Here is a 25,478-nt window from a genome sequence, read left to right as displayed (position 1 = left end):
AGAAAAAACTGTGGCTGAAGGCGGAGTGAGTTGTTCTGACGTCTGCTGGCAGAGCCCACCTCTTCCTGTCGGTGTGAGAAAGGCTACTTCACCATATTTAGCTGGCTTGCCGAAGCCCTGCAGAGTTCTGTCAACTAGCCTGAAAATCTTGACACTTCTCGGAGGAAACAACGCGGAGCTGACAGCGTCGTTTCGGCACCGGGATACAACTTACTGACGACGACGTCGACGGAACACGGCGCCTGAGAACGCGGCCTGTTTTTAACAGCTGTTTTTAACGCGATAAAAGTAGCTATCGCGTGTCATTATTCCAACTATCAGCGCGAGCTAGCCAGCTAGCTTGTTACTTTAGCCGCTCCGACGTTCGCCGTCCCGATAAGTATTTATGCCGCTCCTGCTAATGGTCACCTATCGTTAGAGACTCGTTTGGACTCTGTGACCCTCCCTGCTGTGATGATCTCCTGACAGCTCCTCTCGTCCGTTCTAGACACTTTTCAAAGCCTGGCTAGCAAGCTAACCTAGCAGGTTTTCACTGCCACTGTAGCCTTCTCCGTGGCGGTGAAACCCGATTTCTGACGGCGGTGCGAGGAGACGCCGAGAAAAAAAAAACTCTGCTGGTGAAAAGACTCGATTGACAGCACGTTAGGAGGGGGGGGACATAAAAAACGTGGACACCCTTGTCGCTGTGCAGAGACAGGCGCTGTCCTCCCCACGGAGGAGACACCGGAGCTAACAGGAGTAACCAGACGTTTGACACCTGTGATCCGGGAAGTGAACCGGGCAGGGACCTCATGAATGGAAATCGGAACTACAGGTAATTTACTCTGCATCGTTATTTTAAATAAAAACTCTTATGGGTAGAATCGAGATCAGACACGATACCATAATTTAACATTTTAGCTGTTAATGTCTTAAAGTTGTGTCCATCCCGATGGTCCATCCTTGTATTTATAACACTGTAAAAAATGTGTGGTTGTCTGAACTAATTCACCAGTTTTATTTTTAATTAAATTGGTAGGTTATTCAACCTTTTGTTTCCATTAACCTGATTTGGATTAACTGCTTTGAGTAATTAATTGGATCTGCAAACCTTTATTAATCAAAAGTAAACTGTTAAACAACTTTGTATGACAGGGAAACCTTGTTACGGTGAAATGAAAATAATCATGGTTCAAATATTTGAGTCTTTCAATTAAGTCTGGTTGAAATTTTAATTCAAATATGCATTTATAGCCTTTAATTTGATCACAACATCACCAAGTAAGTGTATGCTTATTTATGTCTGATTTTTGATCTTTGTATTCTGATGATTGATTGGTTTTTAAATGTGTCACCAAAGAGATACTCAGTCTAAATGAAATATCCAGAGGAGGTGGTTGTGTTGCATCACCAGGCAGGTGTGGGCATTCTCACACAGAGTCTGAAGATTAACCTGGTATTCCCCTTAATAAAAGACTTCTCCAACAAACCATATCTGTCTTCTAAGAATGTGACAGAAGGTGAACTCCGTTCTTGTAGAAGACCCTGGGTCTCAGCATCATGGCTCTAACTGACCTTGGCGCATTTAGGGCTTGAAACTTTGCGATCTATAGGGTTAAACCCTATTACCTTCTACAAGCTGGATCCTAAATAATATTTTTCAATCTTTCTAAAACATCTAAATCTAATGAGTGTTTTTTTGCAGGTATGATCCCATATAAACTTGCTAGTTCATGTCTAGCTCCAGTGAAAAAAACATATTTAACTGACCAAGAGCAAACCGGTGGTCCCTTTTTTGTTCAGAGTGACAGTTAAACAGTCCAAACCACCTGGCTTGGTCTCCACGGAAGCTTTGTAACGGAAGCTTTCCACTAATGTGACAATAAACTGAATCCTAGGTACTCTTGATTATCCAGTGACACACGATACAGCGGTTGGTTTGTATCCCACTGCCTCCTCGAGGAGATCTCTCTCAGCTGCCCATTCTCTCTAGTGCTGAGCTCTCCTCAAGCTTCCCCGCTTTAACAGCATGTGTGACTGCAAGGTGTTTTCCCAGCAGCTAAACACACAGTAAGGTCAAACAAATACAGAAAAAAATGCATTCAGTCAAATTATTTACATCCTAAAATGTAGCATTGGTCTAAATGTAATGTTATTCTTGTTAAATTAAACATTCTATACAGTCTTGTTGTATGGACACCAAGTAAGGCAGCATTTTGCGTGCACTTCACATAATGTACATAGAATGTTTTTTTTTTGATAAATAAAATTATCTGTCCTTTCCTGTAACATTCTCCAGTAAGGTTTAGTAATTGGATGGATTATTCGACCATCGGGGATTGGCCAAACTCTTTGGCAATAAGCAATTATTTTTAAAGCCTCACAGATGGGACATTGCAAGCGCCCATGTCAAATCCGCATCATTTTTGCAACACTTCTTCTATGTACACATACATATTACACATAATTTAAAAGCCAGGGTTATTTAAATTTCAACGATATGTTTCAAACAAGGATTCAACCATAGGTGTAGAGATAATAAACACATTTGCCTCTTGGAGATTCAAATGAAAGTCGACTGGAATAGAGTAGGGATAGGCAACCCTGGTCCTAGAGAGCTGCAGTCCTGTTTGTTTTCCAACTATCTTTGTTGTTCCTGTTGTTCAGCCAATTAGAAGCTGCAAGTTCATGCATGGCTGGAAAACATGCAGGACTGCAGCTCTCTAAGACCAGGGTTGCCTACCCCTGGAATAGAACCATCTCCAACAGCAATGGTCTTTTTACATCCAGAAGTCCAATTAAAGCACTCCAATAAAATAGTTGGTCTACAACAAGTTTTGTGTTCACAATCCTTTTTTTCCCCCACAACTTGGTTAAGTAAACTCAACATTTTATTTTTTTCGAGTGTATCAAGAGTATAGAAACAGAAGCTTATTGTCATTTTGCACCAGATGATTAAATAAACACAAGTGCTTCACAATCCATCATAATGGACTGCGGAAAACATTCAAAATTTCCCTAAGATGCATCTCATAATCCCCGCTGGCATCCAAACGTTGTCTTCAAACACTTGAGGGACATCTTCCTGACGTAGGTGAAGAGTTACCCACTATCTGCTGGGGCAAAATCGGCAGCTATTGTCTAACTTGTCATAAGTACCCCATTTATTACCATGTGTGTTGCATGAACCAACCTGTTGTTATAGATCATGATCTCTCCACACTCTGTGGAATGACGTCCAGTTAATGTAATTTTATATACAAACCTAAAAAAAGATGTGTTCTAAAGCAAATAAGTGTGAGTGTGTGTATATGTGTGTATATTATATACATGTATGTGTGTATGTGTGTATGTATGTATGTATGTATGTATGTATGTATAATTTTATAATATATATATATTTTTTATGTTATATATATGTAAATATGTGTGTGTGTGTGTGTGTATATATATATATATATATATATATATATATATATATATATATATATATATATATATATATATATATATATATATTTGTGTATATATAAATGTGTGTGTATTTTTCGCTTAGACAGACCTTATGTTTTTAAGGTAGTCCATATTCTGTCTTGTAAATTAAGCAGAATTCGCACTCCATTTTAAGCTATGTATCAGCTGGTTCATAGCCTGCAAGTCCTATCCAGATTGAGCAGTGGTTTCAATGCCAAGACGGGAATGTTGTCCGTTATTCCCAGATTATCTGCTAGCACAATGATTAGGGGTATCTGAGGGTTGGAATGTTCTGTTAAGTCTCCAGAAGCTACGTCAATGTTATGAAAGTGGTGAGGCTACAAGACGACAAAAGGTCCTCTAGTAGACACAGCATGTGCTCTAAAAGTAAATAAATGACATAGCAGGGCTGCATTTAGTGGTTAGTATGGCTGCTTTTTGTTTACATTTTTGAGGTCTGTGCAGAAGGTTGCAATATACGTACACTGTCATCACACACGGATTATTGAAAGTTGAACGTGGCTGACAGATATACAGTTGTGGTCAGAAGTTTACATACACTTGTAAAAAATATAATGGCTCTACCGAGTGTCCCATTATTTTTAAAACTCTGATTTTTCTCTGATAGAGTGATTGGAACAGATACATCTTTGTCACAAAAAACATTCATGAAGTTTGGTTCTTTAATGTCTTTATTATGGGCTAACAGAGAAAAGTGATCACATTTGCTGGGTCACAAATATACATACAGCAACATGAACTAGCAATTTTGGTGACTTAGAAACGTGTCAGTGAACTGAGCTTCATAGCATGGCCTCTTAACTTCTTGTGAGTGATTATGAGTGACTACAGCTGGTGACTTCTCTTAGGCCAGGTAAATAGGGCTCATTGGATACAAACGCCCACAAACGCTTCAATGGGAAAGTCAAAGGAGCTCAGCATGGATCTGAAAAAGCGAATTATTGACTTGAACAAGTCAGGAAAGTCACTTGGGGCCATTTCAAAGCAGCTGCAGGTCCCAAGAGCAACAGTGCAAACAATTGTTTGTAAGTATAAGGTGCATGGCACTGTTTCATCACTGCCAAGATCAGGAAGAAAACGCAAGCTATCACCTGCTGCTGAGAGAAAATTGGTCAGGAGGGTAAAGAGTGAACCAAGAATCACCAAAAAGCAGATCTGCCAAGAATTAGAAGCTGCTGGAACACAGGTGTCATTGTCCACAGTCAAACGTGTTTTGCATCTCCATGGACTGAGAGGCTGCCGTGCAAGAAGGAAGCCCTTGCTCCAAAAGCGGCACCTTAAGGCTCAACTGAAGTTTGCTGCTGATCACATGGACAAAGATAAGACCTACTGGAGGAAAGTTCTGTGGTCAGACGAAACGAAAATCGAGCTTTTTGGCCACAATGCCCAGCAATATGTTTGGAGGAGAAAAGGTGAGGCCTTTAACCCCAAGAACACCATGCCTACAGTCAAGCATGGTGGTGGGAATATTATGCTGTGGGGCTGTTTTGCTGCCAATGGAACTGGTGCTTTACAGAGAGTAAATGGGATAATGAAGAAGGAGGATTACCTTCACATTCTTCAACATAACCTAAAATCATCAGCACGAAGGTTGGGTCTTGGGCGCAGTTGGGTGTTCCAACAGGACAATGACCCCAAACACACATCAAAAGTGGTAAAGGAATGGCTAAATCAGGCTAGAATAAGGGTTTTAGAATGGCCTTCCCAAAGTCCTGACTTAAACCCCATTAAAAACATGTGGACAGTGCTGAAGAAACAAGTCCATGTCAGAAAGCCATCAAATTTAACTGAACTTCACCAATTCTGTCAAGAGGAGTGGTCAAAGATTCAACCAGAAGCTTGCCAGAAGCTTGTGGATGGCTACCAAAAGCACCTAATTGAAGTGAAAATGGCTAAGGGACATGTAACCAAATATTAGCACTGCTGTATGTATATTTGTGACCCAGCAAATGTGATCACTTTTCTCTGTTAACCCATAATAAAGACATTAAAGAACCAAACTTCATGAATGTTTTTTGTGACAAAGAAGTATCTGTTCCAATCACTCTATCAGAGAAAAATCAGAGTTTTAGAAATAACGGGACACTCAGTAGAGCCATTATATTATATTTTTTACAAGTGTATGTAAACTTCTGACCACAACTGTATTGGTCTACCCCAAATTCTGAAACCCTATTGGTTTATGCCATTCTCATATCATTTTATAGAAAATTTGCATTACACTAAGATGCATTAATTTTCAATGAGTGTAAATGCAGGACGGTCTGGAGCTCCCTAGTTGGGATGCTGCCCCCACGACCCAGACCCAGATAAGCGGAGGAAGATGACGACGATGTAAATGCATCATAGTGTGAACCAGATTTGTCAACGAACATTTTTTTATAAAACATTAGTCATCGAGATCTTTAGTAAAATGTGGTGGTGCAGTAGCAATGTTCATGCTATTGTTCCAATGGGATTACTTATTTACTTGCATAGCGTTAACTTTTTTAATTTGAGTAGTTTTGAAACCAGTATTTATTTTTAACCTTTACTCAAGTAAAAAGTTTGAATTGATACTTCTATAGAAGTCATTTTAAACCCTAGTATCTATACTTTGACACTTCTGCTGCTAACCAGCTTTACATTAGGTGTTAAGATTGTGGTTGATTATTCACTTGAGAAAACATTCATGCATTAGTACAGACACTCACAGACAAGTCTAGCATGATTTTTATTGTTATTGATTGGCATGCCCAAAATGCTACCCGCCACAGGCCATTCAGTGAGCCCCGTGCTTGGGTAAATGATTAAAAGGGGGGCCCCTCCAACAGTCAGTCAGTGGGTTAGAAAATGCTAATGGGTCACTTAGCCAGGGTAGGTCCTGGCAGCCCCTTTTTTCTCTGGCACAAATCTGACGAGTGGCATGGAAACCATTGCTGTTGAAAGAGTTGCACCAGTGATGAACGTTGAATTGGATGGTGTAGCTTCAATATATGCTCGTAGACAGCTTGACACTTGATTGATTTTAATCCAGCTTCTAATTTTCTCAAGTGTTACCAAGTCTTAACAAATATGTTAATGTTTGAGAAGAAATCTATGGAAGGCATTATTCCACTTTCCAAGCGTGTTTTTCACAAACTAGCTAACATAGCGACTGCTTGACCACTGAGCTGGTTGAATTCTGACTGACGGGTTATTAAATGGTTTTGGTGGCAGGGTCGTATACATATTGGTCTATTAAGAAGAGCGGCTTACTGGAAGACGGTGGGAAGGCTTACAACAGGAGGACAGTATACTCTCCACCTGCCACTGTAACCAGGTGGGATATCAGCTGGCTTGGGATGACTCAGCTTGGCATGAAAGGCAGCCCAGTTTGAGGCAGGCTTCGTAATCCATTCAAATTAGGGCTGCACAATATATCGAAAAATTATTGTCATCGCGATAACAGGACGGGCGATAGGCCCATCGCAAAGCACGTCAAAAACGGCGATAAATGTTTGGTTCAAACATTTCCATCTGTGTCATATATCAACTTTTTGTAAACCAGCTCTGTTTTTTACGCTGAAGTATTATTTGACCAATCAAATGTAGCCCTTCTGATATGCGGCCAATCAGATGGGTCCGGCCACGTAATACGCCCGCCCCCTACATAGACCCTTACCCCAAAATTCCACTATCTCCGCTCCGCCCCCGCTTTCCGCTGCCGCTCGTTTCTCTTGTTCGTCAGGCTGGCTCAGATTAACGAACACACTTTGTGCTGAGGTTTCTGGAATCAGCGCTGCTTTCAAACGTGAACGTGAGTCCGCTCGGTGTCGTTAAGCAGCTGATAATAACCGGGCTGACTCCGACACATGCCGGTTAACTAACCCACCGTTAGCCCCAGGCTCCGGTTAGCTTCCAGCTAAAAGGCTACAGCACTCTCCTCCCAGTCCCACCCTGCTAAAGAGGGCCTGGAAAAGTTCCCCCACACATCAAAGTGATTTTTCATTTATGAGCTTTAATAACCTTGTTAATCAGGATAGTTGATTTGCTGCTGCACATAAACTGTCAGTCAGAAGCTCTGCTAGCCGGTTGTCTTAAGAGGAGCTAGTTCAATTTGTTAGCTTGTTATCAGAATCATAGTTGCAGTTTCATCATCTGAGCCGCTTTTTAAGATCTAGGTAAACTTAGGTCTGCTCGATTATGGCAAAAATAATAATCACGATTATGGTGACTGAAATTGAGATCACGATTATTTAGGATGATTTTTCAATTTATGTTTATTTTAATTGTTTTTATTCAGTCATAAAATTGCTCAGGGCACAATCAGGACAAAAATAAATAAGAAACAAGATGATCACTAAAATAACTCCTGATTCCCAGTATAAAAAGACCAATATACTTATAGCTCATAGTTTATGGCCCAAGGGCTATAGACCTTGGTTTAACTCATTTAAGTCTAACCAGTACAGACCCAAATACCAATATCTTGCAAATACTGACAGCAAGAATTATACAGTGGCATTTATAACAAATAAATGCAAATAAATTGATGTTCACAAAATTTTGCATAACATTTATTTAGTCGTGTCAAGGTGCTGTAGGAGCGTGCACTAGCACCGTGTCCTCAGAGAGATTATTTATTATTTATCAGCGTGAGGAACTTATTTCTACCTTATTTATAAACTATTTACAAGTCCATCAGTTAATGTAATAATTGTCCCAACCACAGCTGCACCCCCCACCCCCCAAACCCGGTTTCACAGCAATCAGGGGCAAGCTGCACGCGTGTTTAGCGCGCCGCACGCGCACATTTAGCCGTTTTTAGCGGCTCAGGAATCCGCAGGTACGGTGTGTGTGTCACTCACTCTGGTTACTCCAACAGAAAGCCGGCTCTGAGAGCTGTTTCTTTAGCGACCGACACATCACTACATCATTCCCTTTCCTAATGTCCTGAAGAACGGTCCGGAGCACAGGCGGAGTGTTTAGCTAACCTGCAGGAAATGTCGACGACAGTTATCCAGAAAGTAGCTAAGGGTTACCAGAGATGTTTCTGAGGTGTTCGCTAGGTATTTTTAAGTTAAAAAGTCAAGAAGGTGGTCTGAAAAGCTGCTAGAAATAGCGTCAAAGTCACTAAGTTGGCAACACTGTGGGAGGAGCGCTTCATTTGTAACTCAGGGCAGCGCAAGCGGGAGGAGCAAATAATCGGCTTGTTTTGTTTTTTATAATCGTTCAAAACTCAGATCGTAATCGTGATTAAAATTTGATTAATTGAGCAGCCCTAGGTAAACTTATTCAATTTGGGGTCAAAAACAAACGTTTTCATATATTTTCCATGTAGTTTTTTTTTTTTTTCCAGTTTCTCTTCTGAAAGGTAGACAATTGTTTTTCTCTTTCCCTCAGAAAATCTTAATATTCTCCTAGTTTGGCCCAGCACAGTTCACTTCCCAATTGCAGCAACAGCCTTATATCATAACCACATAAGTGGAGAAAATGTTCAGTAGCAATGAGAGAATTTGCTGTTGCATTTAAGTGATGTTAACTATTTCAGATTTTTATTTATTTATTCTAAAAACCCTGGTATGGGATGTTTTTCTGTATTTGAAGCATCCGAAAAAGTTTTATGGTGGTGGTGATGTTTTAAAGTCACTGAGAAACTGCATCTATGCAGTTTGTTGTTTTGCTGCTAACTCAGTAGCAGGTGCAGCTGCATATTTTTGCAATAAAAATGTTATGTTGTAATGGAATTCATGCATTAGTTTTTGTTTGCTTTGAACCCAGAGCAGACGTCACACGCCAGACGACATCAACACCGCATACTTTAGTATTTGTTCATTTATCGTGAGTAATATCGATATCGCAATATTGCAGGTTTTCCTAATATTGTGCTGCCCTAATTCAAATATATGAGAAATTAGATTAGATTTGTTGATATTGTGTCTTTGAGGTATTTTGGTTAAACATGTCTCTTTCCCTTGGCGAGCGTTATCTTTTCCCATTCAGTAGCGCCTTTCTTTCTCACACTGCTGGGATTCCCGCTCTTTTTTTGTTGTTTTTTTAAACAGACAGTTGCAACCCCCAACCCATCTTTCTTTCTTGGTTAGTGCTTCTGTTTCCCTCGCTGTGCTCCAGTGGGAAACGCTGCCTTCCCTGTTGTTCTCCTTGTAGTTTAATTCTGTGTGGATTTTGTACAGACAGTAGGGTCGGCTTTGAGGGAGGGCTTAGTTCTTGATTTGCAGTCTCTCCTCATAATACTTAGTTCATTCAAGCAGCCTGCTGACAATGGAGTGTCCCCCCGTCTGCAATCCCAGCCACCCATAAGCCAGCCGTTGACATATTGTTACTGGTTTCTATGGAGAATGCCGTTGCTCTTCAGGGCCATTGTGAGTGGTGGCCTTGATTTTATTTCATGAACAAAAATGTGAAAATGTTCTTTTAACGTCATTTGGCACAACTGGCTTATGAATAAATGGTTGTTAGAAGTATTTCAGCAGAGTAAAGGCTGATCGTTTAATTTGACCACTTGATGTTAATTTTATGGATTAAGCATGGTATAATACAATTGCCAGTGCTTACTCAAACAATTTCCTTTTGGTATTATTCAATTTTTACCACCTATATTTCCAGTGAACCATCTGTTGGTGTGGTAGACGTTGAAGCAGTTCTGACTGACTAGATGCAAATGAAAGGTTTACAACCAAACCCAACAAGTGGTTTGCATAGACAGGAAATGTAAAATAAGCAGTGGTTCATGTGTGTGTCGGAGGATACATCAGACCGTATTTTCCACCCTGATTTACAAATAAATTCTTTAAAAATCCTGCCATGTGAATTCATTGATTTTTTTTCACATTCTGTCTCTCACAGTTGAAGTGTACCTATGATGTAAATTACTGACCTCTGTCATCATTTTAAGTGGGAGAACTTGCACAATCGGTGGCTGACTAAATACTTTTTTGCCCCACTGTACGTGGATGAAAATCTGCTTTAGAGCTGGGATGTTTTTTCTCACGGTGCAGGGGCTCGTCCCGATGCCCACACAGTAAAACAAATGCAAATGACAACTAGTTGTTAATGACAGCGAGTGGTTGGATTTAAAATGACAACTGCTGTTGTCAATGGCAGTGGATGGCAAGTGGCGATATGACTTTCTTTTAGGTCCTAATTTGTCTCCACTCAACGCAGCTTAAAGGAAGTTTGAATTAACCATAATGCAACCAGAGAGGTATAAAGTTTTGATGCTTATTTTCACTTGCAAAATCGATGCAAAGTGTTGCTTATGATGCTGAGAGGACTTTCCATCTCCACTTACACATCCCCCAAATTTTGTCAACAAAGTTTTTGTTTTTTCGCGTCTTGGTTGAAAAGTTTCCGTTTGTGTTGAAATGAAACTGAAAGTCGCCTTGTTTTGATTCAAGCTAATTTATTAGTGCGCATGTAAACCCCCCAGTGGGACGGAGGGCTCATCACGCCCAAGTCAACATCGTAAGTCAACAAATCCTGGCTTATGTGTGCCGCTCAGGCTGCCCTAGCAGGACAGAAGACTTCATTTAGTCTGTCTGAGTCAAATCTTCGGGCGGGACCAACAGAGCTGGTACTCTGGAATAAATATACAGGATGTGTGCGGGCCATCTATCACCCACCAATCTCTGTAAGACAAGTGGGTCTTCCCTTTACACCGCTTAGTCAGAACTGGCCTCACACTACTGTTGATCCATAACCCCTCAAATGCCCCCGCCCCCTTCTTTTTCATGTCATGTGTCATGTTTGTCATGTGTACTCTATTGTACCAATTCTGCCTCAGGTTTTGCTTTAGGGGGATTTTTGCATGTTGCTCTAACCGACCGTGACCCCATCCACCTGTCAGTATTTGGGGACCTGCTGGAGTTTCTCTCTGCTTGACTGGCAGCGACTCCTTTGGGTGCCAGATGCAGCTCTCTCTTAAGATTGACAAAGGCACCAGGAGGGAGGAATCTTCCTGAGTTCTGCTTGCGTCACTCACCCTTGTCAGCTTTCAGCCTTTCTGTGACCACCAGTGAGGTTCTGCCTGATGTGACTGTCGCTTTTGTGCCTGGTTACTGAGCTCTCGTCCTGCTCCTACTGCACAGGGCTGCCTGGATTGGGAAAACAACAGCTGTATTGTGTGTGTGTGTGTGTGTGTGTGTGTGTGTGTGTGTGTGTGTGTGTGTGTGTGTGTGTGTGTGTGTGTGTGTGTGTGTGTGTGTGTGTGTGTGTGTGTGTGTGTGTGTGTGTGCACACATAGGCAGCATTAGCGTGGACGTCTGCATCACAGAGATATGGTCGAGGAGGGGCTTGCAGTAACTGGATGTCAGCCTTGCTTCTCATTAACCAGTCTCTCTGGCTAGCAGCCCAATGTTTACAGTGCAACTGTGTTGTGTTACAAAGCAGCTGAGTGGAATGAGTTCACATTGCTGAGATGTTTCTGCAGAATATTTATATCTAAAGAAAAGCATCAAAATTCTTGGTGCCATGTAATAATTCTTAACTAATTTCAGCCATGTGCTTGCCAATTAGGGCTGCAACAAACGATTATTTGGATAATCGATTAATCGGATGGGGTCTCGACACGATTAATCGATTAATCGGATTACATGGGGAAATTTTTTAAAACTGCTAGGGAAATGTTATTTCTCTCCTTCCTTCACTTTATTTAACACAACATTATTAGAAAACAGTTCAATAGCAGAAAAACAACATGCCATCACCTAAATTGTCTTATAAGGTGTATAGACAGAGACCCTAAGCTACATCTATCTGTGACCTAAAATGCTTGGTCCAAGTTAAACAGCTTAAGGGCAATTCTCATGTGTTTTGTTTGATCTCATCTGTTGACATTTATTTTAAATGTAATTAAACATAGGCTGTGAATTAATCAAAATTGATCACTATTTCCAAAAATGACTGAAAAAATACCAAATAAAGCAAAAGCAAATGAATGCCATCCTCCTTGCGATGATGCCCTGGGCAACTGCCATAAAGTCACATCAAGAAATGCTGCTGATCATTCCAATGATCCCAAATAGACTCACATTAGGCCACATGAAAGCAACTGAACCCAAAAATATATTAACCAGTATATAACTGCACTCTCACACAACACGCCTGCAGCAACAGTTAGGACTCCTCCCTCCCTTTTAAAAGCGTTTTTGCTTCTGAGGACATTGTGGTTGTAAAACCACACGCTAGTAGTCTGGCCCCGGTGTGATCAACCAGTTTCTGCGGGAATGTGACGGCGGAACCAGGGCCAGATTAACACTTTGTTGTACCCTGGGCAACAATATTCAAGGGCTCCATCATCACGACCCAAGGATCACCATATGTGGTCACATACAGAATATTTTACTGTAATATGCAGTAAATATACTCAATACTTGAATGCCTGACAACACGTAACCTGCCCAGAGTAACCTTTGACCCACCTCGTGTGGACTGACAAATGAGGAGAGGGTCTTAACTTGAGGCCCTCTCTTCATTGGTCAGTCTGCATGAGACTGACTCTCAACTGACGTTCAGTCATAGGCAGCGAAGCGTCTCTGTGCAGGGCAAAAGCCCGGGTGGACAGTTTGTTTAATGTAGGGTGATCATATTTAATATAGGGTGACCATATTTCCATTTCCAAACAAGAGGACAGGGGATCTGTGCCTATGACGTCACACTATGGCAACGCCACACAAACCATGTTGGGACCCATTTTTTGTAAGAACTAAATTAATATCAGATTCTGCCAATTAAAGGGCTCTAAAACAATTCATATGTAAATATTTTGCATATTTAATGCAAAATCTAATTTTTCTGCTTTAATGCTGCAACAAGGTTTTATTAATAATAAATTATTATACCTTTTGTTTTACTACAGCATCGGTAAGCTTCCTGTGCACAGATTATTAAGGATGCTTGTTTCAGCTGTGAGATTAGACGATAGGATCAATGAAAAAATAAGTTGTCACACACTCCATGGAAACTTTCAGAGAATCCACAAATGGTGGCTTTCACATGGTTTTGTTACTTTTAAAAAGTTTAGAAAAGAAGCAGATGAGACAGCATGTCTGATAATTTAGTTTTTCATCTGATAATATTAGAACATGTCAGTAATGTCTGAGGGGCTTTTATAAACACTGTATAACTAACACTACTGGAGAGGGTATGAATTACACAGAGGCTTCTGGGGAGCCCATTTATGGGGGGGGGGGGGGGGGCATTTTGCTTTGGCCCCCAAAATGTCTTGAAACGGCCCTGGGTGTGTGACTGAGTTTTGAAGGTGCTCTGAATTGTATCAGATGTATAAATATAACATGTGTATAACTTATTGTTTTTTACTGGTAAAAACGTGTAGTGGAGATAAATCTACCTACATTTTACTTTTCAACACTTTGTTTTGTTTTCTTGTTTTTATTTAACTATTTTCCTGTCCTGTCCTGTCTGTCTCTCATCTTCCTGCATCTCCTCTTAATTCTCCAGAAAATCTGTTGCCTGGATTCTTACCTTTTCACCTCATCAGTTACTTTTGAGCAGATCAAAGGGATCTCCTGACCACACAGCGGAGAGCGCGTTTTCGATGCTGCGTGAGGTGACATCACCACAGCACAGGTGATGAGCTCCGCAGTAGCGCGCTTCAGGCACAAATAAGACAAAATAGAGAACATGTGCGGACATGAACGATCGTGTGCTAATTATAGTTTTTTGGTTGAACCACTTTGAGAATGGACCGTGCGCTGGAAGCAGCTGCCTGGATCGCTGCACAACAATGCCGAACCGGTTCGCAGCAGCGCAAGTCTGCCGGCTCTCCCTCGCGCTGATCTGCCGGTACCGGCTCTCTCTCACGCTGATCTGCCGGCTCTCCCTCGCGCTGATCTGTGGGCTCTCCCTCGCGCTGATCTGCCGGCTCTCCCTCGCGCTGATCTGCGGCTCTCCCTCGCGCTGATCTGTGGGCTCTCCCTCGCGCTGATCTGTGGGCTCTCCCTCGCGCTGATCTGCGGCTCTCCCTCGCGCTGATCGGCTCTCCCTCGCGCTGATCTGACTTGCTCTGGTCTGCGCGCAATGGCGGGCGGGAAGGGGGGGCGCTTTTGGAAGAGTTGTGCGACACAACGAATCGATGACGCAATTCGTTGCCAACGCTTTTAGTAATCGATTTTCATCGAATTTATCGATTCGTTGTTGCAGCCCTATTGCCAATCATGTCTTAATGTCTTTGGCCTTTTCCTAAACCAAACATTTCTTTTAACAAAAAATAAACCAGTGAAGTGGCTAATATTACAAGTTGGATTCAAAAGAAGGTCATTTGATCTTGAAGCATCTTCTGAGAAATGGATTGAGTCATCATTAACACAATAGTATTAGACACTTGAGTCAAAGCCAGTGATGAGTTTACACCAAGCAGCGGGGCCATGAGAAAAGCGCACTAAAGCTTGGGCTGTGTGTTTTGTACAGGCACATGCTGAACGTTTTCAGATTCCCTATAATTACAGATGCTGTCAGAAGGTCTTGATGTAGCCTGCTGAGATGATTAAAACCAACTGACCCACAGAAAAGGTCTAATGCAAGTCTGCTAACTGACCACACAAGTGTAAAACTAAAACTGTGAAAAGAGGTAGTTGTTGATAAGTAAAGGTTTGCTCACTTTTTGCCCTGCGATGGGGAGGCTTTTAGTAAATAAAAACACTGACAAATAGTAGGAGGATCAAATCTACTCTGCACTGTTTGCTAAGGCATGTCCTTCCTGTAATTATCCCAAAAGCCCTCACTCAAATTCTCTCCGGCTCACTCGCTCACACATGGCAGCATTTTTCAGCCAAACAGGTTTCTTTAGACACTCGTACAGGGTCCGAATGTTTCAACTGTGTTAATTTTTGATTTCAAGGTTTATCATAGAGGCTAGTTTTGTCGCTCAAAACAGTGGAAGTCATTTTATCTTCAACATTTTCCTGATTGCTTTTTCCTTGTTTATGTTTGCTAAGTTAAAGCATGCGTGAGAGTTTGTGGGTGGGTCAAATCTGACACACCTCGCATCTTGTAAAATAGGTCCATGTCAGATGTGCCCAAACCTGGTCCAGCAAAGCAAATGTTATAGTTGTTTCCCTGCTAAAACACATTGTTCAGCAGGTCAGCCTTTAGGTATCTTCCCTGAGATGCTTCTGCTTGAACCAGAAACCCACAATGCTAGACGAAATGAGAGCAAGCTAAACACCAGTTGCCATTTTCTACGTCCAAATGTCTTATTGGATGTGACTTCAAATGGTGTTTTTCTTTTTGGGACTATTTTTTTGTCCTAAATTTGAAGTGGTAGCAGCTGGCTATTTCTCCTCTGCTATTATTTAGCTGTGAACCTCTCAAACCAGTGGTGTTTTGTTGCAAAATACACAAGTGCGTAATGAATGGAGGACCCAGGGGAGTGCGGAAGGTCAGCAGTTTGGTGAGGGCCGCATTGTCCAATAGTTTCTTTCTGTCCGAAACGTGTTATTGGTCTTTAGACAAGTGCGAGAGAACCACTTTATTATTTTTATTTTATTTTTTTAAATGTCTACAATATATTTATGGCTGTACTATGTTTGAACATTGCTGTGAGGCACATAGAAAATGTTTTAAGCTAATTTGATTTCCAAATTTGCCCTTGCAGCTTTAATTACCCATGGATTCAAACCAGGTGTGTTGGTGCAGGGAAGCACAAGAGGATTGGATTTTCTATTCACACAATAAAATACTTCATTCCAAGGCGCCTCTAAAATCCTTTCATTTCTAAAGGCGATATAATTAGGATGTATGGATGGTTTTTATTGAAAGTAAGCTGCTCCATGCTCACTAGCAAAACCCTCTCCCCTAACCCTTGACACCTGCCGTTGTATTGAATCACATTTGTCTTGTTTCTCCAGAACAAATACCATTTTCCAATGTTCCTTTGAGCAAGTTTTATAAGCACTTCATTCACGTTGGTGTGAAAGTCTTGGTATTTTAACATTTCAGCTTGTTGCTTCACATGTCTGATGTTGATTAGTCTCGTCAATATTCACAGGCAAGTCCGCTCTGCACAAATAAAATAAACCTCATTCAGCATTTTTTTTAATATCTTTGTAAAACAAAGTCAAACTGTCTGGGTAAACAGCAACATCACCTAAATGTGATGGGTTTCACTTTACTAACAAACGTGTTTTGGTTCTTTGAAAAGAAAAGTTGGGCTGTTTCGAGTGGGATTCCTTTAAATGTGAAAACTGAGATGAAACGTGGTTAAATTGAGTCATGTGCCAAAAGCGTCACCTTTCTGTGTAACTTTGAAAGCTACACTACAGATTAATGTACATGTCTTTTTGTGGTTTTCATTTTTTTACACTGAAACCAAACAAAGTTGTGTGTTTACACCAGTGGTTGGACCATCAGTACCCACTGTCAGAGTGGTTGTTGTTGTTTTCTCAGGACCGATCGTCGCTACTGTAGGTTATCGTAGTGATGCTGACCTGGAAGCTGGACGCTTCCGTTTGCATCTCTTTGCTTCAACAGACTCTGTGTGTGTCACATTGAACAGAAGTTGGGTCTTTCGGGTCGAAGCCCACTCCGACAGAACAGTCGATGGTTTCAACAGTCTCGCATAATCCCTTTGGAAGCACACAAGTCAGCAAATTAGTAAGGTATTCCCTACCTGTGGATACATAAAGTTTTACTTGCTTCAAATTATTACCTCCACGTGGATACCTTACTAATTTGGTGACCTGTGTGCTTCCAAAGGGATTATGCGAGACTGTTGAAACCATCGACTGTTCTTCGGAGTGGGGTTCGTACCTCACCACTGTTGGCCTCTTCCAGGGGAACTGAACCTTCCCCTGTCATCTGAGTCCCTTTAGGACTCTGGTTTGTTCAACTCCAGGTGGTCTCTGCATGGACCACCATACCATTGAAAAGGGGGGATATGTAACGGAATGAAATGACTGTTTCCCCTCTCCTCTGACACAGGACTAGTCTGCATGGGATGTGGCCTCAAGGTCTCATGCATTTGCTTCTAACCTGCTTCTTTTCAGCTCAACAGAAGAATGAAGAATGGACTCTCTCCATTTAATTAATCAAAGAACTGTATTTTAATAAAGCTAATCACGCAAAGTGTTAGTCAATAAATTAGGGCTGGGGGTAAACGATTATTTTTAAAACGATTATTCTGACGATTATTTTATCGAATAGTCGACTATTCTAATGACTATTTAGAAAATTAATCTAATGATTATTTTTCTATTGCACAATTAACAAAAACCAGAAAATCTCAAATAAATTCCTCAAAAAAATTGATAAATTCTTACTGTAAGAGAATAAACACTACGGGCCTTCCATTTTGTATAACACTGCTTTTATTGTGTTGGTTGGTTATGTTCTGGTGACGTGTAGAACTTGGGAGTGCAGGCTGCTGCCTGAGAGGTGGTAGAAGATGGAGTGTCTCCATGCTGCTTTGTTTTGGTCACTTATGAGCGTGAGGCGAGTGGTGTTACGGGTTAAACCAAACTCAGTTGATATTTTACACTAAACCGAAAACCCACAACACTCTAAATGTAATAAAAGGGAGATCTACACCACAAAAAAGATGAACTCTAAACCAAAACGTAACAGCTTATCCCAACGCAAGAAGCTGTTAGCGAAGATGCTAACAGTAGCTTTACCAACGTTAAGTTCAAGTTACCAAGTTTAAATAAACCAAAATACCCAGCAGCACACAGACCAGCACGGAGGAGAGACTGCTACCACCAAAACAGCTCTCCTCATGTTTGAAAGAAGCTCCTTAATGAAGGGAGAAACGCTCCCGGTGATGTTCTACATCTGCGATTGAGACGAAGCAGCGCATCTGACCCCGGAAGTTGTTGTCCGTTGCCGGGAGACGAAGGCGGGCAAAACAGGAAAATAATCTAGTAGCGGACGGACGTTGTTCCGGGTCTTCGGTATTTGGCGGAGTTGTTAGTGAAGGCGGAGAAGAGGGCGAACTAGAGGAAAAACGGGCAGATTCCTCCTCTATTTACAAACTCCTGGGGATGCAACAAGTGGGCGCGGTGCGTCGACTTCCGGATCTGACGTCGACAAATTTTTAGAATCGAGCCGTCGACTTCGTCGAGGCTTCGCTACAGCCCTACAATAAATAAGATGTGACCAATCTGTGAAATCAAAATATTAATTACTTTATTATAATCCTATAGAATATAAAGGTACTATGGCTTTAAATGTTCCAATAGGACTGATCTCACGTAGCGTTAAAAGACATGACACATTACTTTCACTGATCCAATCAGAATCTGCCAGATCTGACGGAGGCGTGGTTTTAGTGGTGTTTGGTAAGTCTGTCAACTTTTCATTCGACCACAAACCAAAACATCCGAAGTATAAAACTATGCCACGCCATCTCTAATACAAGTTCAAAGTGTTCTAGAGAAGTTGTCAGAGTGGCCAATCCCTAACTCTCCTCTTCAGCCAAAAGAACCAACGACAAGCTGGAAAATCTGTTGCTGTAACAACCGCTGCAACGGTTCCTTTCAGAATAAAAGCTAAACCATCAAGACCCAGGTGGGTCTCACCAGACGCCAACAAATTGTCGTGACCCGGAAGTACCTCCGGAGATATTTCCGGGTCACGACAATTTGTTGGCGTCTGGTGAGACTCACCTGGGTCTTGATGGGACACAGAACACCAACCCAGCCCTGTATATTATCCTGCCACTCCCCGGTACCCTAGAAGAACCTTGATGTCTGAATTAGGGACTTTATGCTCTGACAAATGTAGGGCGTTTGACTTATTTTTGTCTTTGTGCCCGTGTTAAACTGTGCATCCCTTGCAAGTCTGGCTGTTTTCTGTCGTAACAAAGTCATGCACATAGTTTTGTGTGACAGAGACAGCTGTGGCAGGAAATCCAATACTTCCTTTCCCCCCTTTTTTTTCTCGTTTTAGTGTGATTTTTTTTCCACATGTCAGAATAAAAGGTCCTAGTCCTTCATTAACTCATTTTTAAGGAGAAGGAGAACTTTCACAAGTTAGTTGTAAATAAACAAGTGCTCCTTATTGGCAGTTACCTTACAGGAGGTTTTAGTTTGGTTGTGGGGAGAGTTTTATGAATTTCCCCTCTGTTTAACTCCAGCCTACACATATAGGCCAATGAGTCAAGAATGAGGTGAATCACACACTTGAGGATGACTCTTAGATATCGGTGACACATTATGGGCAGCGTTTATTTAGTTTTGGACACGATTACCAAGGATGTGGTGAAAATTAAACTATTTAGGAAAACAAAGCAGCGTTGCTCAGGCTATTGAGTAAAAATAATCGTGAATTGTATTCGTAGAATTAGCTGAATGTGTAATGAGAACTTTGCATTGGCTCAATGACAAAAGTGTGTTTTCCTGAGTTTGATGTGGATGGCGAGCCTCTGCAGACCCAGAAGCATGAATGTGACACATTAGTGTGAAAGTGGCTTTTCGGGATCAGCGTGACTCATGTTGGAAAAGAGTCAAGGTTCTCCAAGACTACATTTGCGGTCCTTATTTAATCTCTCTTCCTCACAAATGTGTGACCTTTTTGTGACTTGGTTAAAAATAGAGTCACTGACTTGCTACTCAAGAAACAAAAACTTTTTAATTTCTGCTTTAGAATTCTTACGAAACTTTCACCTGAAATTCCCGTCTGCTTCCGCATAAAAATGAAGTGATCACATTGCTTTCCATCAGGGCTTGTGATCATTTAGTATTGTACTGCTTTTCTCAAGCGTTTAAAAATTTCTTTACCATAAAGAAGCCCCCATTTTTGCTGATTCATGCACTTGTGAATCAAAATGACAGTTCAGACACGCAAAAGTCTCAGAGTTGATGTGACTGGAAACTCCCAACCGTCAATTTCAAACTTCATTGTGAGAGGAGAGGTTAGATCACATATTTTAATGTAGCATTTAAGGGTTTAGAAAATGTCAATTCGTATCATATTCTTGGCGTTTCCTTTGTAAACAAAGTCTTCTCTTGATGTTCTGAATTTCTCTGCTTGCTTCATTTTTAAATACCACCAACTGACCCTTGTTGGTAATTTCAGATTCCTGTTGCTCACAGTAAGTTTGGTGATATTTTCTCTGCATAAAACCTTTTTAAATTACATTTACCCTATTAATGTTTGTCTCTTGCAATTTTTTTTCAGGAGCCGTTGGGGCCCAGTCCCTGTTCTCCATGCCTCGGCGGCCTGGCTATGGCACCATGGGGAAGCCAATCAAGCTGCTGGCCAACTGCTTTCAGGTGGAGATCCCAAAGATGGACGTCTACCTTTACGAGGTAGACATCAAGCCTGACAAGTGCCCACGGCGTGTGAACAGGTAAGCTGTCTGATTGCTACAGCTACAGTTTCTAAACAGTTTCATTATTTAATATTAGAGATTTAGTAAATGGTTCATCCACCAGTTGCTTTTTAACCTTTTTCGCCCTGAAGGAGGTGCCATAGGTCTGCTAAAACGTTAATGAATTTCTACACCCCGTAGTTTGAATTTAAGTTATAAAAATTTAACTATGTAAATACGCTGCTTAATCCAAAGAAAAATGAACAAAATGTCATTTTGGATTTAACTAAAACACTGGGGCGACCGCTCACTTTTAGTAATTGCCTCTTCACTCTGTAAAAAAAAACTCCCAGATGACCTACGTCTGACGACGGATTTGTCTACTTTCAAATCAATGTTTAAAACATATCTATTTTGGCAGGAATTTTATTATTAGGGATTTTCTGGTAGCCATTTATTATTATATTTTATGGTTTGTGTATTTTACTTGTGTACCCCAATTAGTTTTTAATTCAAAGGTTTTTATGTTCTATCTTTTATCATCATCTCTACTTTTATGCTCTGTGGTCTTATTTTGATTTGTAAAGCACTTTGGTCACCTTTCATGGTTGTGGAAGCGCTATGTAAATAAACTTTATTGATTAACAAACAGATCAATATTAAAGGAGCAATATGTAAGAATTCTACAGTGAAATAATCAAAAAACAGTAATGTCTCAAACATGTTGGAAGGAAGGTTACACTGAAACGGATTTCTTTCTCAGCTGACTGGGAGTTTGTCAGTTTTTCTTCTTTTGCAAAAATAAATAAACAAATTAAATTTAAAATCAAAACAAAAACAGGATGTTTACAATCAGTGAGTTGTGAGGTTTGCCATGTCTTCAGAGAATTGACGCTTTAGTGCTGGAATTTGTAATTTGACACAAGCAGGCTAAAGGCTCCAGATTTGTTGAAAGAACCGGAGCCAGTAAACAGGAGTGACTCAGAAGTTATCTCTTGTACCCCTAAGAAGCTAACAATGCTGACGGTGTATTGGAAGTAAATATTCAACTGGATATTACAGTGAAATATATGAAGTATGTGAAGTAAATGAGTCAATCAAGTTTTACTTCTTTTATTGAGTCATTTAGAACTGTAACGGTAAGCCAACAGCAAGACGGCAAATAACTACACTTCCTCCAATGCTGGAGAAATATCACCATAATAAGTGCAGTAAGCACTCCCTATTGTAAAACACCCAAGAGTGCTAACACCAGATATGACAATGTATTTATTTACTTATCAACTTACTGTGTATGACTGGTCTTCACCCATCCTCGAGAATCTTCTGTAACTGGCAACAGCCATGAACAGCAGTGAGGAAGTGATTGCAGTAACCAAATTTCACCACAGGGTGTAATTCTTACTTCATTCTTACATATTGCCCCTTTAAACTGGAAATGTTACAGTCCGGTCTATAAATATTGTGACATCGACACAGTGCTAACATTTTTAGCTCTATACACCACCATAATGGATATCAAATGAAACAAACAAGATGTGCTTTAACTGCAGACTGTCAGCTTTTATTTGAGTGTATTTACATCCGAATCAGGTGAACGGTGTAGGAATTACAACAGTTTGCGTTTGTGCCTCCCACTTTTTAAGGGACCAAAAGTAATGGGACAGAATAAGAACCATAAATCAAACTTATACATTTCAATACTTTGTTGCAAATCCTTTGCAGTCAATGACAGCCTGAAGTCTGGAACACATAGACAACACCAGATGTTGGGTTTCATCCCTGGTGATGCTCTGCCAGGCCTCTACTGCAACAGTCTTCAGTTCCTGCTTGTTCCTGGAGCATTTTCCCTTCAGTTTTGTCTTCAGCAAGTGAAATGCATGCTCAATCGGATTCAGGTCAGGTGATTGACTTGGCCTTTGCAAAACAGTCCACTTCTTTCCCTTCAAAAACTCTTTGGTTGCATTTGCAGTATGCTTTAGGTCACTGTCCATCTTCACTGTGAAGCCCAATGAGTTCTGAGGCATTTGGCTGAATATGAGCATATTATATTGCCTGAAACGTGTCAGAATTCATCGTGCTGCTTTTGTCAGCAGTCACATCATAAATAAATACAAGAGAACCAGTTCCACTGGCAGCCATACATGCCCACGTCATGACACTTCCAGCACCATGCTTCACTGATGAGGTGGTATGCTTTGCAAACTCTAATCTGGCCTTCCTGTTTTGGGGCTCACCAATGGTTTACATCTTGTGGTGAACCCTCTGTATTCACACTGGTGGAGTCTTCTCTTGATTGTTGACTTTGACACAGATACACCTACCTCCTGGAGAGTGTTCTTGATCTGGCCAACTGTTGTGAAGGGTGTTTTCTTCACCAGGGAAAGGGTTCTTCGGTCATCCACCACAGTTGTTTTCCGTGGTCTTCCGGGTCTTTTGGTGTTGCTGAGCTCACCGGTGCTTTCCTTCTTTTTGAGAATGTTCCAAACTGTTGTTTTGGCCATGCCTAATGTTTTTGCTGTCTTCCTGATAGGTTTCTTTTGTTTTTCAGCCTAATGATAGCTTGCTTCACTGATGGTGACAGCTCTTTGGATCTCATCTTGACAGTTGACAGCAACAAATTCCAAATGCAAATAGCACACTTGAAATGATCTCTGGACGTTTTATCTGCTCATTGTAATTGGGATAATGAGGGAATAACGGAGAGGGTGCTCGCTGCAGAACCACAAAGGCGGAGCTGCACCAGAAGGTGGAGCTGCACCAGAGTCAGCCCCGCCCATTCACGCAAACTCAGCCTAGCCCACTGACTTCCGTTTTTGTTTTCAACTTTATCGCAAACTGACCTGACCACATGAATTACGGCTGTTACTAGTTTACAAATGTTAATGCTATGTTCTATGCTCCAATTAAACAAGATAAATATAACTTGCTACATGACGAAGCCTGAATATATCCCGAAATGAAAAGGTTTCTTGTAGCAAATATCTGCAAACAGCCGCTCTGACAAAAGCGTCGTATACAGTATTTAATGCTTGTAGTTTTGTGGGTTCTGGTCGTCCAGTGGCAAGATCGTCTGCCTTAAGTTTTACTCTCCCCTCAGCTGATGCTGGTTCGACTCTCGGTGGGGTCGGCAGCAATCTATTTAGCCAGCTGAAACATTTAATTTGTTTATATTTTAGTTGTAATGTTTATTTTCTGCAAAATATTTATGTCTCTAAAAGTTCTTCGAATTTGGTCGTTCCTAAACAGCATTTTTGTTGAAACTCTGCTCACAAATGGACTCACACTGGCTAAATAAACGAATAAATAAAAAAACAAACACATAAGTCATTATATTGTAAACGGTATACCAATAAATTGTTGTAAACATAGTACTGGCAAGTGTAGCTAGAAAAGAAGAAAAAGGGATATAAACTACTTCTATACTACTGGGAGGCGAACCTGCGCAAAACTGCATGTCAACCTGCCACCGTAACCACTTCACCACCACATCCGACGTGAATGCAAGTGGCGTTACATGTAATTGTCCCATTTAGTGTGTCTTTGTAGCTTGGATGTATGGTTTTTCTGGCGGTGTCTCAGTAGAAGTCATTTCAGAAATAATTTGTCAGAAAATTCACAGAATATCCAGATTTGAGAACCAAGACCAGACCCGCTTCGGGGAAGGAGACCAAATTGAAGCTGCGATGGGAGGAAAATGCATGAATGAGGCCAAAAATGGCTTTGGCGTGTTTCTTATGAGGAAATGACAATATAACATGGTAAAAAGTTCCAAAAGTTAGATATTAATTATATGGAAGCTTTACAAAATCTGTTCAATTAACTTCTCAACTCCGTCCTCAATCTTGCATTTTAGATGATATTAGCTATAACACCCTCTTTGGTTCCAGAATGCTATCAAGTCTGACAACTGGAGGAATTGGACTGACTCTGATGGAATGGGCGGGGCTGACTCTGGAATGGGCGGGGCTGACTCTGGTGCATCTCCGCCTTTGTGGTTCTGCAGCGAGCACCACTTGGAATAACACACACCTGGCCATGGAACAGCTGAGACGCCAATTGTCCCATTACTTTTGGTCCCTTAACAAGTGGGAGGCACATATGCAAACTTGTAATTCCTACACAGTTCACCTGATTTGGATGGAAATACCCTCAAATAAAAGCTGACAGTCTGCAGTTAAAGCACATCTTGTTCGTTTCATTTGACATCCATTGTGGTGGTGTATAGAGCCAAAAAGCATTGTTAGCATTGTGTCGATGTCCCAATATTTATGGACCTGACTGTATGTTATCTTAACTCTGAAGATAAATCCTCTTCGATCTTTATTTAGTAGATTAAAAAAAACGACCAAGATCAAGATGTCTTTTTGGAGGTGATCTGGCCATGAACACAAGTCCTTTGCAAACGATGCAGGCAAGACAACAAAACTGAAAACATACATTTTGCATACAGACAATGATCCTTGAGCAAAATAAAATTTTTAAATTATAGGTGATAAACAAAGTGCTCATTAATAAAATGATACAAACATTATAGTTTTCTGATTTAAAATACAGCCTTCAGCCATGGGGTAATAATTTGGTTGGAGAAACAAAATAATAAAATATGGAAATAAACAAAACATCTGAAAAACTCTGATAAATCCTTTCAGCATAATAAATACTGAAAACATTTCCATGTGCAAATATTTCCTCTTCCCTGATGGAACAAGGATAGTAGGGATGCAGGGAAAATTACGGAAGCTGATGGAAAGAG

General features: G+C 40.9%; 1 protein-coding gene across 3 annotated transcripts in view; it reads left to right on the top strand.

The window, feature by feature from the left end:
* Positions 1-563: 563 nt before the first annotated feature.
* Positions 564-25,478, top strand: part of ago3a (argonaute RISC catalytic component 3a) — a 50,609-nt gene continuing 25,694 nt past the window's right edge. For all 3 annotated transcript variants that reach the window (XM_015950036.3, XM_015950035.3, XM_054740983.2), the window contains exons 1-2: positions 564-814; positions 20,590-20,761. In XM_015950036.3, coding sequence (XP_015805522.1) covers positions 796-814; positions 20,590-20,761 — 191 coding nt within the window. In that variant the 5' untranslated portion in view covers positions 564-795. The remainder of the gene's footprint in view (positions 815-20,589; positions 20,762-25,478) is intronic.

The sequence above is a fragment of the Nothobranchius furzeri genome, chromosome 5 (genome assembly GCF_043380555.1).
Source record: "Nothobranchius furzeri strain GRZ-AD chromosome 5, NfurGRZ-RIMD1, whole genome shotgun sequence".
NCBI lineage: Eukaryota > Metazoa > Chordata > Actinopteri > Cyprinodontiformes > Nothobranchiidae > Nothobranchius > Nothobranchius furzeri.
The sequence above is the reverse complement of the archived record's forward strand: the minus strand, read 5'-3'. Positions and strand labels throughout refer to the sequence as shown.